Below are 16523 nucleotides of genomic sequence, written 5' to 3' on the forward strand. Positions count from 1 at the left end.
CGACACGTCCACGTACGCACAACAAAGAATCAAAATGTGCTGATTCAATCCTTGTTGTCTCGATCATTTTCATTTGTGAAAAGAGAGGCGCTCTTTTTCATTCTTCAAATGAGAAATGAGAAACGAGAAATGGCGAAATAAAAAGGCGACGTATTGTTGCGTCGCTGGTATTAGAAGGGACAGAAAATGTCATCATAATAAACCCTGTAGCTAATGCCACTGATTTAAATAGATGCAAGACTCTACGCATCAAAGCCATTTTCTTTTTTTTTTTTTTTTTGGAAATTTTAGACGAATAACGTTACGAGCAAATCGTCAGCGTTTCCTTATATGAACATTATTCCTGATTAACCTTCATTTTCCGGGTCTCTTTATCTTTAAGGTATAAACGTTAATGGCACTTTCACTGTTAAGTAAAAAGAATAACGTTGAACCCCACGGAAATGTCTGGCGTGCGCCACAAATGGCCAATCGCTTGTTTTGCGCAGTCTAGATGGATGATGGATACGAACGAAAAGACGGAACGAGATGATGCAACACATTTCTCCAGCAGACACGCAAAACACCATTTCCCTTTCAGTCGATTTTAAATGGGCTTTTTTTTTTCTTAAAAACAAAGAAGAAAAACAGAGACAATGGCATCTGTACATTGACAGACCCTCTTCGTTTTCAAAAAAAGAAAGAAAAAGAGAGGCTTCACGAAATCCGGGCCAAGTAGCCCGGCGGGCGGTTTCGCTGCCGTTTCACAGCTCTTTTTATTATTTAGTGTGTTTAAAAAGGAAAAAAAAAAAAAAAAAAAAAAATCTGTCCATCTTCACTTTCTTGGAAATGGCTGCAAGCGCAAAAGAACACGAACGTGACGTGCGAGGCGATGTGCCTCTGCATACATGTTTCTCTTACGCCACCACCTCACTCTCAAGTGGAATACCATCCCCCCCCCCCTAACTTTTAAGTCTGTCGGAAACTAACAGCAGGGAATATCTTGAGGGGTGTTTAAAAACAGAAAAATAAGAAGCTTTTCACTTACATGTGCAGTCACGAATGCCGCAGAGATGATGCACCTTATATCAGAAACAGTTCAATTTGTTTCTGGATATCTTTCATCTCTCTTTCATTTTTGTTCCAATGGGGGGGGGGGGGGAAATTTTGATTGTTGCTGTTTTGACTGAAAAGAAGAAGAAGAACAATGTCTATTTAAGAAAGTGTACAATAATTTTTAGTTTGCAATGTTTTCTTTTTACCTCCTGGTGTGTTGGCAAATGAAAAAAAAAAAAAAAAAAAAAAAAAGTGCCATTCATTCCTTGTGTGCCGACATTGTTCTTTTCACCAGTCGAGTCCCGCAAACAATTCCACAAGGTTGAAAAGGAAAAGTGCTTTTTTTTTGAATCAGCCAGTCATCTAATAATAAAAAAACAAATGAGAAAAAAAAATACATAAGAAAATCGGGGTTGCAAACAGATGGAAGCGAAGCGAATCGTATGGACCAAACAACGGGAATCACGCTTTAATTGACTCTTGCTTTATCGTCTGTTATTAAATATTATATATATACAGTATACACACCCTTTCTAAAGAAAAAATGAAAATTTATTTTTGAAAGAAACGAGCGAACAGAACACCCACCCTGGTGTATAATAATGCCAACTAATGGACAGCAAAATGGTGGGGAAGGATTTCTGTGACCTCTTTTTAAATAGAAAAAAAAAAAAAAATCCCTTTTGATGTTGTCTCCCGGGTTATTCATTCGGGAGAGATTCACGTCCTATAGTCAAGATGGGGTTGCATTTTCTATTCAACAGACAAAAAGGCAAAGATATCGACCATTTCATTTTGCAGCTTAAAAGCCAAACAGGAACCGCATGAGATTGGACAGGTTTTCTTTTTCCTGCCACACCATGTAAATCTTCCTTTTGACCAGAATTCTTCAAAAAAAAAAACAAAAAAAAACGTTCAAGACACACGTACAGATAAACCAGTATGTCAGATACAACAGTAAACTATTTTTTTTTTTTTCACAGGAATCCGCACGAGAGAGCTGTAAATGAGTTGTAAAAAAAAAAAACGACATTTCTTTCACCTCCATCGACATATTGAAGACGTTTACGACATTTCAAAGAGCCCCCACAAAAAAATTGAGACTTTTTCCTTGACAATAAAGAGGCAGGTACTATATGGACAGCTGGACACGTTGACCACTTGCAAAATGGCCCTTTTTTAAAAAGAAAAAGGTCCATTTTTTACAACTAAAAAAAAACGTCTTCGATGACCAACTGTGCTATCTACATTCGCCTTCTGTTAAAAAAAAAAAAAAAAAAACTATTTACCTACCCCTACTACACCCTGTTGAAGAATCACAGCTGCTCTTCAAGACGACAGAGAGTGTGCCCTGTACAAACTTTTGGGGGCATCGGAGCAATAACACAGGGGGGGTAGTATATACACAGAGAATGTAACCCAATCTTTTGTGTGTGTCGGGTTCGCGTTTTGTCCAGCGGAAGTTATTGATTTGACTTTCTTTACTGGACCAGAGAGCCTCGATGAAGTTCTTTTTTTCGAAAGAGGAAACAAAGGTCCCAATCCAACAACCACTTGACTTTTAGGTCCCAAGCAGCTGCCCTTTTTTTTTTTTTTGTGAACTTTTGTCCTTTTTTTCCAACAACAACAATGAAAAAAAAGGAAGCGAGAAAATTGAGGTGTCGCCATCATTTTCTTTTAGTTTCTCACGGAATCGATTATCACGTCTACACTAGCCGTGTTGTACTCTATGAGTTTGGTGGCCAGGTTCTAATAAACATTGTCGTCGTTCACACACAAACACACAGGGAGAGCACACACACACAGGCCAGGCAAGAAGAGGTTGTGTGACCGTGACCTGTTGCATCTTCTCTTGTTGTTGCAAGAGAGAACTTTCTTTTCTTCATCAGACAACACAATTAGACGTGTCTCTTTCAACGCAGTTCATTTGCCACTCCACACGGGGCCCAGTAAAACGACCGGATGTTACGTCACAGGTAACAATGTTGGAACACACGGTCATGACTCATTGCCTCTGTTTGACTTGCTGTGTGAACGCTAGCGAAATGCTTGTGGTCAGATATGTGTCTACCGTCATGCATGGTTGCTAATCTAAAGTGAAGAGAAACATTTCGCAGCCACAAAATGCGGCACAGATAATATACAGAAGCTTACCGACAAGCCGCACGTGATGACGTGGTCGGCCGAGCGTGACATCGGCCCACTTTTGTTTCTCATTTTCTGATGGTGGTGATATTTCGAATCGCACAATCACTACGGCGTCCATCTTGTCCTCGTTTCTAAATTTATCGTCTGCCCAGTTTCGTCTGCTTCGTCATGTGGCTGCCCAACAAATCAAACAACATTTGCTTATCAGTGGCTCCTTTCTTTTCCTTTTTCTTAATGGGAATTTCGTTTTGCTTTCTGTTTTTTCTTCCTTATCTTGTAGAAAAGGAGATGAGGTCAAGTCGAGAATACCAATTTTTACTAGCACACGTTTGTGTGTGTGTGTGTGTGAAGAACCTGAAACGATATCTGGATTTTTTGATGGTCAGAAAAAAAAAAAACTTGGACCTTTTTCTTTTTTCTTTATGTAAAAGACAATTTACGAGACAGCACACACGACACCCCAAAACAGCCTCGGTTTCCTTAAATAAAAAATATAGAAAATAAGTTTCTTGTTATGGACGACGTGTATTTTTATTTTTCCAAACGATCTATTCGAAAAAGTTTATCTCCATCAAAGCAGACGAATTCAAAATGGCGACAAAACGTTTTTGAAGCAGGTGTCTCGCGTTCGTCTTGTTGTCTCACCTGTTTGTTGGATACCTCTTCTTATCAGTCGTTTTTTTCTGCAAAGAAAACTGAAAAATTGTCCCCCCTACAATAACAGAGAAAAAAGAAAAAATCTTTTGTTTTCTTTTCTTTCGATATGGCGCAGATGGCCAGCGGGGGGAAAAGCAACAGACACTTCCTGGGCGCTGACAAACTAGAACAAACCCTCCTTCACACACACAAAAAAGCATGTCGTGGAGATAGATGTAATATGCATCTTCGAGTATCACCAGACAATTGGAGGGGGATCGAATGTCCCTTCCGTGCTAGTCATCAAGTGTGTGTTGGGGGAACATGCGAGGCAGCCATTACGTTTCCTTACCAATATGATGCAGACAAGCAGAAAGAATCCCGTGATCAAGCTACCGGGATGACAAGATTCTCCCGTTTCACAGGTCAAATGTCCAGCAGCAGTCAGTGAAATGTGAACGAGAAGATGAGCTACATATTAGAAAGGAAAAACTGATACTTGGTCCCTGATATAAATTCAAATTATCAAGCGTGTTCCATTGTATTTTCTTTTGGAGAGGGGAGATGCTCATTAAAACTGGAAACTGGACAGAGGATATTGAAATGTTCTTTGAGAAACATTAGCTTCATTCCTATTGGTTGTTGAAAAGAAAAAAGGAGGTGGAGCCATCTGGAGAGAGAGTTTACCCTGAGGCTCGCGCTCCCTCCAACTTCTCCTTGTTTCGATGGCTCTCCTTCCCCCCCCGTTTGGATTGCAACGATGCCAACCATTTTTCGAGTGTTTCGTTTTTGGTAGTGTTAGTCAGTGGTGGCGGGTCAGTCGGTTACCAGTTGCCGTGTCGGTTAGAAAACGCCAAGCACAACTCCGTCGCGCCTAAAATTTTTGCAAAACGCACATTTCCTTTTTTCTGCCATTGTTTTTTTTTTTGTGGCGGGGGTGTTGTGTAGTGTTTTTTGACGTGTCATTTTTGACGATATTTATTTTTATTCTTGTTCCCGTTTACATCGGGAAAGAATATTAGTATATTTTCCAGTGGATGATTCGACCACCAAACATCGCCCATGTGCGTCCAGTGAAGTGAGAACAGAAACGTGTGTGAGTGTGTGGTTGGAATCGACTTTGAGTTGGTGTTTTCACCTGGAAACGGAGACACTTTTTTTAGTTGGCGAAAAGAAGAGTTTAATCAATTACAAATTAAAAATGGATATGACCTGGCAGCAAAGACAATTTGTCCTCGGTATGTTTTGTTTCATTTTCTCATTTCCAACATGTCGCTGTCCTTCAACCCCATTTATTTCTCTCCCCCCCTCTCTTTTGTTTTGTAAATGAAGAAGAGGCGATTTCCTTACCTGGCTGTATGTAATTAGTGTGTGTGTGTGTGTCTGTACGAAGGGTGGGTAGACAAAACATCCAACAAAAAAAAGGGCCTCAGGTAGTTCTCAGTACTGGACAGGTAGAAATAGTACCCAGTTGTTTTTCTTTCTCCCTCCACTTTTCAAAAATAGGAGGTCACAACCCCTTTATTTTCTAGAGAGGGGGAGAAGTTTCCTGTAGTGAAAATACATTTTTTTTATTATCTTTTTCACCTTATCCGTTTGGTGGACGCGTCCATGACATCTTTCTTCTCCCCCCCCCCTATAGGCACAAGCCCAGGTGGAATTTCAATACAACTTTTGATGGAAAGATACGGAAAAAAAGGGTGTAGAGACGCCACGTGATGTCGTTTGACGTGTTAGAGGGGGGGGGAAATCAAAGATGCGACTGGACCCTTCACCTGTTTTTTTTTGTTCTTTTCCCCGCATGATTTCCAAATCACCCGCACTTTTCTTCTTCGACATGGAAGAAAGAAAAAATGGTGAAATCGATTTGAAAGCTTTTATCAGCTGAAGTAAGAGTAAGTAGCTGTTGCTACAACGTGAATGTTAATCACGGTCGACGTGAAAACAAATGTTGAAGGTAGCGTTCGTCTCTTTGCGGCCCAATGTCTTGTAACATTTCGTAACGAATAGAATCAGGTGGTACCCGCTAGCTTTTTAGGTACGTATGCCCTGCAGGTAAAACAGACGGTGAGGACTCTCTACGCAATTAACGAAAGATATTCCGTGCGGATGTGGAGGGGGGGGTTGCGTGAGAACCAGGAGCTCCATACCACCCCTCGTTTGGATTATCCTTTTTTATGATAATCATTAAAATCATCATTTTGATTTTTATATATGCATACGCACAAGAGACAATTGGGGGAGTTGTACAGACTAATCGCTAGATGGAAAGCTGTGCGCATGAATCGAGTGGAAGAATAACGTCAGTTTGCGTTTAGGGAAGAAACGTAGTCGAGAAAAGGTAAAGAAAGGTAAGAAGAAAATCAAAAAAAAAAGATGTCGAGGTCAAAGAACCTCCGTGGCCCCTCGACACATCTTTTCTTCGTTCCCCTCCACTTGAATATTCTCTCCAGAAGTAGGAAAAAAAAAGAAACAACATCAAGAAGGAGGAGTTAACTAGCCCTGCAGGCGAAAAAAGGGGAGTTTGATGAATCTACCTGGAGAAAAGGTTCTCTTTCCTCCAGGTAGAAACGTTTTTTTCTAAACAGAAAATTTTACCTTTTAGATATTAGGAGAGAGAAACCTGCCAGACTAGTTTTTTTTTCTTTCTTTTTACTACACTTTTGATGTCTGGAACGATTTCTCTCCCTCCCTTAAAGGGAAGAAATCAAGTTGATTGGATTTTTTTCTTAGGAAAAAAAAAATTCCTTTTTCTTCCCCCTCCATTTTTCTTTCTCCCCTCCTTGGGTCAAAAAATCAGGCGATCACGTGATATGCCTTCCTTCTTAAAGATTATGTCGATGTTCCTTTAAAAAAAAAATGATTTGATGTATTTTTCCTTATTTTCGCGGTCGTGAATTTGAAAGAGAGATGGCGGAAGTGTGACCTCAATGTCGAGTACGAAACCCCACACTCTCTTTCCATTTCTTATTTGAAAGAAGAAATGAGCCAATGAAGCTGAATCATTTTTGGGTCTTTTTTTCGGGTTGGTCACGGTAGCGGCTGGCGATCCCGTAACGTTGACGATGATGAAAGTGACTCATCAGAAACATTTCTTCTCTTTTTTTAATAGACGAACGTTTTATTCTTTCTGAAGAAAAGAGAGACGAGAAAGATATCGAGGACACACACAAGTTTGTAGGAAATGCTTTATGTAAATTTCCTTTTAAAAAGAAACCCGTCTTTTGAAATGAAAAAAAGAAGTAACGTATCTTGAATGCGCTATCCCTTGTGTAGAGTTGTTGTTATGTCCAGAGACTTAAAAGCTTTAAAACACAAGTTATGGCCACGAGCCAAAACTCCCGACACACTCAAAACGGGATTTCTTTTTATCCCCTACATGGAGAGACGTTCTTTTTTCTTTTCCTCGCACATTTGACCTCATCTTGTGTATATATTTTTAAATTGCAATTTGAGAAGAATTCTTAAAAAATTGTGGGGAAATGAAAACCGACTTTTGCGTGGCTGCTACGAAAAATGTAATTCGATCGAATTGAACATTTGACACTGAGGCATCCTGCGGGATATCTGATATCATTTCGGCCTCTTGTCGTGTGTGGTGGTCCCCTCGAATATTCTACGATTTCTCTTTTCGAATGAAAATATGATGGGGGTATTACCTTTACCTTTTTCTATAAGAAAGAAGAGACTGGAGGGGACGCGGAGGAATGTGTTGCTTGGGTCCCGATAGCAGGTCATCGTTACCCTCAGGGCGTTGGTGCCTCTCTTCTTTCTTCGGAGAGAGGGGATCCATTGCAAAAGGAAAAGACACGCACACCTTTTTTGGCAACGTCCAAAAACTCTTGTAAATTCAATGGACGGCCATTTTTGTTTGAACGATCCCTCAAGTGTTTTTTCTTTTTCTTAGTGGACTTTTGAAGAAAGGTCTCGAGGCGACATCTTTAAAAAAATGTTTGATCGTCAGTTGCTGGGCCAAAGATAATAAAAAATGATGGCCAATCGGCATAGGGGCGTTTCCATAGTTTGCGTGATGGCTCCAAGACGCAGCGCTTATTTTTTGAAAAATCCTCCCACTTTGAAAACAACCAAATAAAAAGGGAACTGACTTTCATCCAGATCACGAACGTTTTCGAGTCTGCAGGGGCTTTTCGACCTCTGCTTTAAATGGCCAATGAAAAGCGTCTATACACGTCCATAGTTTATTGGCGTCGAGAGAAAATTGGTTTATTCATCTCATTTCCATTTGCTTAAAAGAAAAATGGGATTTTTAAAGAGTTGCGTGTTTGACTTAATAAACGAAATGGCAACGCGTAAATCAAACGGGCCTCTCCGATCGTTAAAATTCCCTATTTTGCATTTTCTTTCTTTGATTTCTTGATTACAGGCCATTTGATTTACGTCACGTTGCCATGGACTAACAAAATAAATTCACCTGTCGAGAGATGAAACGTCCGGCCTGACCATTTTTTTTTTGTGTGTATTTCTCCCCTTCAACTGGAAGACACAAAGTGCAAATGTCAGTTGGAGAGCGTGTGAAAAATCGTACAAAAGAGGAGGGGTGGAAATTATTTTCCCCCAGTAAATTGTACGTGCAGTTAAATAAAGAAATGCTTGTTAACTCCCCTCCCTCTGGTTATTTCGATTTTTCATCGTTCACCGCTAGACCGCCACTCTTAAACCGCATCCGGTGTGCCGTTTTCACATTTCCATGCGTGTGTGATTTTTTCTTTCTTTCTCTCAAAGTTCTAATGTTACCTGATGTTTGAAACCGTTTCCATGTCTGGTGTCATATCCCATTGAAGGAAAAAGAGTAGGCCATCGTCCTCAATTGAAGCGCAAAATGGCGGTGACATCTTTCTTTTTGTTGTGTGGATGTATAAAAAAAGACCTTTATGATATTGACACTTTGGCCTCATTTTCTGTATAGTTTTGCTGGCGGTGGCGCTGATTGTCGGTGTGACGACGGCCGTGGACGTCCGGGTCGGCGAGGACGTGACGCTCGAGTGCCGTTTCAACCCGGCGCTGATGGACAAACGTCACACCTTCTACTGGATCCGCGCCAACATCAAAGAGAAGGACAACGTCGCCATTGGTGAATCGCCACTCGAGAAGAACTACCGGTAACGCATTTTTTTCTTTTACCTGGTGTGTCTGAGAAACTTTCATCAGCGGGGGTTGAGGGGGTGGGTCATAGAACATACATCAAAAAATATTTTTAAAAAGACGTGGCCAGGGAATATATATTTTTCTTTCTATTGAAGTTGAGAAAAGAGGGACAGACAGCCAGCCCCTTGAAGAATGCATTTATTATGTATGAATATGATATTCAGCAAGAGGGGGGAGACTCGACAGGAGGAGTTGTTGGTAGACCAGGTGTTCCACTGCCCTCGAGGGGTTCACTACCAACATTTGATTAAAGGCCATGCCTTTAAGGCATTTTTCAAAAATTACCAACAAAAAGGGGTACATCATTAACTTAAAAATTGGGGTTTCTTTTCCTACACACAAATTTCTATAAATAAAATAGCAAAGGAATGTGATGATGATTGGTTTTTGATTGAAATTTTAAAATTTCCTTGAAAAATAAACAGAATCAGTTTCAAGCCGGCCGAGGGCCAGTACGACTTGCTGGTGTCTGGTGCCACTTACGACCGCGACAATGGCCGTTTTGAATGCCGCCTCAAGGAACAAGGGACGGGCATTGAATTGCACAGCCAATCGGTGGATCTGGTCGTTTTGGTCCCACCGTCCGCTCCCCAAATCAACCCCGTCAGTCCCGTAGCCGTCGAAGGACAACCCACTGAATTGGTTTGTTCCAGCGCTGGAGGCAGTCCCGATCCCGTTTTAAGGTAAAAAACTATCTGATTAAATTTTTAAAATAGAATTTTAATTTTAAATGTTCAATCGGGCAGATGGTACCGGAAGGGAGAAGCGAATCCGTTGGAAGGTGCGATAACAAAACCGGGCGGAAGTCGAAGTGTGGCGACGCTATCGACGCTGATGGTCCGACCGCAAAAGGAAGACGATGGCTCTGAATACCGCTGTGTGGCCTGGAACCGCGCCATGGACACCAACGACAAGAAAGAAGCCAACGTCGCACTCACCGTCAATTGTAAGTTTTCTTATATCTTTTAACATTTTAAATAGCCCAGCCCGAGGCGGTTCTAATCACATTTTTAAAAATTAGATGCTCCGAGAGTGCGTGTCAGTCCTAGCCCTTTGAGCGTCGAACGTGGCGGATCTGTTCAGATTCAATGCCAAGTCGATGCCAAACCGGCCGTCTACAGCGTCCGTTGGACTCGATCGGGCCGTTTCATCGCAACGAGTTTCAATCACACGTTGCGATCCGTCAGCCTCGATGATGACGGCGTCTACGTTTGTTCGGCCGATAACGGACTGGGGCAAGTCGGAGAAGCTGAACTGCAATTGGACGTCCTCCATCCGCCCGTCGTGACCGTCAGCGAAGCTCGAAAGGAAGTGGACATTGGGGCCAGCCTTTCCGTCCCTTGCAATGTCTCGGCCAAACCGGCGCCGACCTCCATCGAATGGATCAAAGAGGACGATGTTCAATTCAGATCTAATGGTCCAGTTTTGAGACTCAATAGAATCTCTGCCAATGACAACGGCCGTTACGTTTGCCGGGCGACTAATACGATCGCATCGGCCGAACGATCTGGCAATGCCACGTTTCAATTGCTGGTCAAACACGAGCCCGGAACGGCCCGCATTTCGCCCGAAGAGCCAATCGCTGTCGATGAAGCCTCGATCACGTTGACCTGTGTGGCTGATCCGCCCGGCTGGCCGGTGCCTCAATATCGCTGGTGGAAGGCCGGAGCCGAGGGCACGATCTTGGGCACTTCATCGGAACTGACGATCCCCGTCGCCCGCCAGAACAGCGAAGGCACCTACTTCTGCCAGCCCAACAACGACCTGGGCACTGGCAGTTCCAGCTACGTCAACTTGCGCGTCTTCCAGCCGCCGCGTTTCATCGGCCAGCTACCGCCCGTCCTGCAGAAGAAAGCGCAAGACGCTGATTTTAATATGACGTGCTCTGCCCAGGGCAAACCGAAGCCATCCATCACGTGGCTCAAGGACGGAGTCGAGATGTTGCCCGGCAGCAGTTCGGGCGCGTACGAATTAGTGACGGACGAGTCTGAAGGTCGAAACGCCATCTTTACCGTTCGTTCAACACTTCGTTTTCACGGCTCTGAACGACCGGCTTTGTCTCAATTAACTGCCGATGATCGAGGTGTTTATACTTGCGCTTTTGAAAATCAAATCCGACGCATCGAGTCCACCTTGACGTTGAAGATCGAACACGCGCCCATTTTGCTGGATCACCGGCCCAAAGTGGCCTCTAATGTCGGATCGTCCAGCGTCCAGTTGCTGTGCCAAGTCCAGGCTTATCCGCGACCCAATTTCGAGTGGTCCCTGCGCGACGTGCCCATCATCGGCGGCGACAGCAAATACGAAATGAACGTGACGTCGATCACGACCAACGGCAACGACATCTACCAGGGCATTTTGCGCATCAACGACGTCAAGGAATCCGATTACGGCGACTACGCTTGCAAAATGTGGAACGCCGAAGGGGAAAACGCGGCCGCCGTCCGTCTGCAAGCGACGAGCGCTCCGGAGAAACCGACGAATCTGCGCGTTGTCCAGTCTGGCTACGACTCACTGACCCTCGAGTGGGACGAAGGATTCAACGGCGGATTCGAAAATACCATTTACACTGTCCTCTATCGGGCCGTTTCTTCGAGCAGCGATGCTGGCCAGCAACAAGAAGACGATTGTCAGTATGCAAATCCGTGTGTTATTCGAGGCCTGGAACAGTTGCAATCGTACACGTTCCAAGTGCGGGCGGAGAACACGAAAGGAAAGAGCGCAGTGAGCAACGCCTTAACAGCGTCTACCGTCGTCGATCTGTCCCGCATTCCCGAGCCGAAACAAGTGACGTTCGAGCCCAAAACGAAGACGATCTCGTTCAATGTCGACTCGCAATTGCCTTTGATGGCCATGGTGGAGAGCCGCATCGAAGGCGATTGGGCCCTTTCGCAAAAGATTTCCGTCCGATCGCCCGTCAGCCGCGAAGTGCTGGACTTGGTGAAAGACGACGTCGATGACGTGCGCATTAAATTGTGTCTCGAGATGAACACGACGCTGTGCAGCGAGGCCGTGGTGGCCGTGACGGGTGACCTCATTCAAGAGCCGACCAAAGCGCTGACTGAATTGCCGGCCAAGTACATGGTGGCCATCATCGTGGCTTGCGTCGTTGGATCGCTCGTCTTTGTCTTGTTCGCCATCTTTTATTGCTATCGTCGCAGACGGGCGCAAAAATTAAAGAAGCTGCTGGAAATGGAAAAGGCCCATTCGGCCCGTCCCACCATCGGCCAACAGCAACAACAACAGCAACAACCTCCTCCGCCTTATTACGCTGGCCTGGAGAATAAAGGACGCGATCAGAGTTTGATGAATACGAGTCACGGCAGTATGCTGGACGATGCGGCCAGCAAGAACGCCCTGTACGCTACCCAAAATGGTTATGGATACGCTGTGGCCAGCGCTCAGAATAACGGACATGCTAACGGCGATTGTAAGTCCCATTTTCATTTGATTTATTTTGATTTATTTGAAATAATGGATTAACTTTAAATTAGGGGTCAATATGGCGTACACGGAACACAGTTATTCTAATTCGAATAATGGCGGCTCGGTCAATTCTCAAGACTCTTTGTGGCAATTGAAATTGGCTAGCCAAAATGGCGGCGTTGGTGGAGTGAACGGAGGCGATCACCAATTGGGCAATGGAACGCTGCCGGACAGGTCGTACCATTACGACCCAATGACTCACGGCGGATACGGCGGATTTGAAGATTACAGTCACTACCCGCCCAGCACCGGCGATGATTACATGCAGCGCAATAATTACGGCGTCGTGACGGCCAATGGAGATCCTTACGCCGCCGTCCATAAAAATGGAAAACGCATGGAACATCTCGGTATATTCTTTTCTTATTTTATTCACGTGAACGATGACGTTGACTCTTTTAATTCGTTCTTAGAATCAACATATCACAACGTAAGTGGCTTGCCAGATCCCTACATGGAGGCCGAGCCGGAGGAGGTGAAACAGCACCAACAACAGCAACAACAACAACAACAGCAAATGGCGCCCCCTCAGCACCATCTCTCGTTTGATGAGTCGCTCGAGAGTGGCTACTCGACGCCCAATTCGCGGAATCGCAGAGTCATCCGCGAGATCATCGTCTAGAGGAGATGCTAATACTATTATTTCTTTACAAAGATTTACGATTATTAGATGTTGTTCAACTCCCTTCGTCTCCCTTTCTCGCATCGATCTAATTTAAAATCAGAAGTGAATGACCTGACAACGTTTTCGCCGTGTGTGCCAAAACACCTTTCGAGGTTTTATCATTTAACGGAGCGACGACAATCATCACCACTTTCATCACCTGGCTGATGGCCGCCATCTTTTTTGGGTTGATTGGCAAAAACAAATTTTCCCTATTTGGTTTTTATATTTCTTGAAATAAGAATTGAGTTTGGATTGTGATAGGAAGGCTCAAAGAAGGATATTCATGTGCTGCCCTCTAGTGGGGAAATGCCTGCCTGTTATTTGTTTTGTCGCCATTTTGATCTCGCTGAAATGAAGGGAAAAACAAAAACGGAAAGAAGTTTGAGGTCTTGCTTATAAATAGTTAATAAATAATGAAGTTCTATATTTGATTTTCATAAAAGCGATGGCATAACCGACAAATTCATTTTCAAAAAAATTAAAAAAAAGAGCGATGTTTTATTCGAATGTCGTCATCATCGACTAGTTATACAATATTTTTTGTGTTTTTTTTTCTAATTGTTTTGTGACTTTTTCCGTCCAAGCGTCGTGTACATAAGAAAACACATCATTGTCCACCCCCTGACGTTTCCCCTCACCCCTTCCGAATGTCTTTAAAAAAAACTCGTTTTTGTACATAGGACGTGAGAAGAAATATCATATTGCAATTCAAACAGAGGATTTCTTTTAGTGAAATCCATCGCAACTCTGTACTTCTCGATGCACGCCAATTTTTTCTCTCCATTCCTTAATGTTTTTTTTTTTATGTTTTGTCTCTTTTCTGGTTTTTTTTCCCGGAGACATAAATGGACACAAAAATGAACAATTATCAACGGACGAATGCTCAAATTGCTTCCTTCCAAACGTGAACCCTCGTGCTGCTCTTTTCTTTCCACCATATTTTTTTTACAACATGTCCATCTGTTTTGACCCTAGTTTTTTCCCTTTTGTTTATTGCGTCTTTTTTTTACGTTGATGTACAGTTTTTTCTATATGTAAAGTTGATTCATAAAAAAAAAGAAAAACAAGAATAAATGCCGTAGAAGCAACTTAGACTTTAAATAATTCAATAAAGTCTAGTGCAAATTAATGCAACTGAAGACTACTGAAAAGGAAAGCGTTTGAGATGAATTTAAAAATTAATAATGAATTAGATTCTTAGAAAATTTTTTGATTGGTTAAAATTTGTTGTATGTGAATTCATACTTCGCGCGCTTAGAAAAGCCTAGCCCTCTGGCGTCTTTTTAATCAACTATTTTCGCACAGCGATGCCATATCTAGATTTTCAAAAATGTTGTTCGAAATAAGAACATCTGGCAATGTCCGAGCGACTTCCGTCCTTGCCAAGTGGAATGAGTCATTTGGAAATGTGTAGAAATGGCGACTTGTTCTAGCCTTCTTAAATCTAAAATTCTTTACATTGAGGCGCGTGTACTGGTTAATAATTTTCGACATGAGGATTTTAATCTTCATAATTGTTATGCAAGTTGTGCTATTGTAGCATATAATGAGCCTAAATTAGAGAATTACAAACATTTCAGAATTAAATACAATTCCATTGGAAGGGCAAAGTTTTTGTTGAGAACACGTGCGGGGAACCGTAAATCTAATTGCTGAAATGTGTAGTGCATTAAGTAAAGAAGAGGATAGCAGTACATTGCCAAAACCCGTAAATCTTTTGGTTAAACATAATCTACAACCTCAATGATGAGTAAAAGAGGTAATATGGAAATAACTAAATTTGCAAATCAAAATTCCAGAAATTCTTTTCCTAGAAATGTTTAACAAGAAATGGATTGATATCCAAAAGTGATGTGCCTTTAGTAACTGATTGGTGAATTTGAACTGCCACAAAGCAGCATTTAGTTCAAAGGGCTTTACAAGATATCTGCTCGCTTAAGGCAAACGTTAGCTGAAGTATTAGCTTTAGGGACACGTTTAGGGAAGAATAGTACATTAAAGACGAATGAGGCTTAAGATGTTGATCTAACTCTTTGAATTTGTCATGCTTCACCTTCGTTTACTTGAACCTTTTTTTCTCCCTGTTGTAATTCAGTTTTAAAATCTTGAAGTAGTTCATGTTGTGTTGGATTTGAGTCCAACTGTCTAGAGGGAAATTTTCTTTTCGAGTATAATCATTTCACCCTAGAGTAGCCCAATACTTTCATGTTTCGAAAACTTTGTCATGGGCCTCTTCCAAGCAGTGCATGTTGCCTTAAAGTAGAGTGTGTAATCTAAGCAATGTCTGTTTGTTTTACAGAGAACCAAGGAGAGTGGTTACTTTTTATTGGCTGTTTTCTATTGACCGATTTTGCAGCACTGTCATTCAGCTGATTGTTGCAGAACACAGGGAATGTGCAGAAAGTAAGACATTCATATACTTTATTTGAGAATGCCAGTCTATATCGTGTGAGACTACAAAAGTTTCATCTATTTCATTAAGCCCAATTTTCAATTCTCTATTTTTTTCCAAAAAAAGTTTAATAGTAGTTAACCATGTCTCATTTCTTACTGTTTTGATAACGAGTTTTTATCCTTAACACGGGTAATAACTTCCTTCTCTTACCTAGGGAAGACGCTCAGTACACCTAGAGATGGCTCAGGAGCTCTTATATGTAGGCAGATGCATGGCGGAAAGCTTCGTTTTCACAACTGCGCCGATTTTTATATCCAGAACGCCTATCAGGTCGAAAATGGGACAGGTGAGTTTGTGTATGAAACACAAATTAATCAAATTCCAAACAAATTTAGAGAAAGCAGGCCATTGAATCTTTTGTTAAAAATAATTGTTTCTACTTGTCACGTTTGAGACAAGGGTGTTTACTTGGAAGACCGTTTTTGTGGAGAATTACCTCTGTTGATTTATAATCTTGCGTACTTTTACCTGAAAATGGTTTGTTGAATGTAAAAATGTTGGATACTGATTTAAAGACTTGTTGGACTCTGGTCCACAGGACAGTCACACTTCTCCAACTTTTTTCCAACATTTCTATTATTATCGTGGCTATCCAGTAATTGCTTTGCTAACTGCCAATTGCGTTTGGCATATGTCTTTCCTGTAGGCAATCCAATCTGATGTTACGACCCATTCAAGTTTACTGCGTTCATAAAGATACCGTCGCTGTAGGTAGAAATGCAGACGTTCGCGCATCCGTTGACCTCATCCGTTAAACCTACAGCAAAAGTAAGGTAATAATTATTTAAATAATAAAAGTAATAATCACCTGTAAAAGTTTCTTGGTATAATTTTATTGCCTTCTTGCGGGTTTCCAGATAGTGCTATGTTTACCTTTTCGAAGAAAATTCCCGGACTTACAGAGAAATGTTACGTAATCACATCTGAGTA

At 42.2% G+C, this 16523-nt stretch overlaps 1 protein-coding gene across 1 annotated transcript; it reads left to right on the plus strand.

Moving 5' to 3' along the window:
- The first annotated feature begins 4621 nt into the window (after window positions 1-4621).
- On the plus strand, window positions 4622-13094 carry LOC130699997 (hemicentin-2-like). The gene is made up of 7 exons (XM_057522045.2): window positions 4622-5057; window positions 8747-8939; window positions 9411-9668; window positions 9732-9931; window positions 10007-12415; window positions 12480-12821; window positions 12885-13094. Exons 1-7 carry the CDS (start codon window positions 5021-5023, stop codon window positions 13091-13093), a joined length of 3648 nt encoding a protein of 1215 aa, XP_057378028.1. The 5' UTR covers window positions 4622-5020; the 3' UTR covers window position 13094.
- Window positions 13095-16523: the final 3429 nt, after the last annotated feature.

This window comes from Daphnia carinata, chromosome 7 (genome assembly GCF_022539665.2).
Source record: "Daphnia carinata strain CSIRO-1 chromosome 7, CSIRO_AGI_Dcar_HiC_V3, whole genome shotgun sequence".
In the NCBI taxonomy this organism is placed as follows: Eukaryota; Metazoa; Arthropoda; class Branchiopoda; order Diplostraca; family Daphniidae; genus Daphnia; species Daphnia carinata.

Bases quoted from the DNA above. Each gene is read 5' to 3' on its own strand.
- LOC130699997 (XM_057522045.2), top strand. From the start codon at position 5,021: ATGGATATGACCTGGCAGCAAAGACAATTTGTCCTCG. The intron at 9,932-10,006 runs GTAAGTTTTCTT...TTTAAAAATTAG, and splicing joins CGTCGCACTCACCGTCAATT to ATGCTCCGAGAGTGCGTGTC. The intron at 12,416-12,479 runs GTAAGTCCCATT...ACTTTAAATTAG, and splicing joins CGGACATGCTAACGGCGATT to GGGTCAATATGGCGTACACG.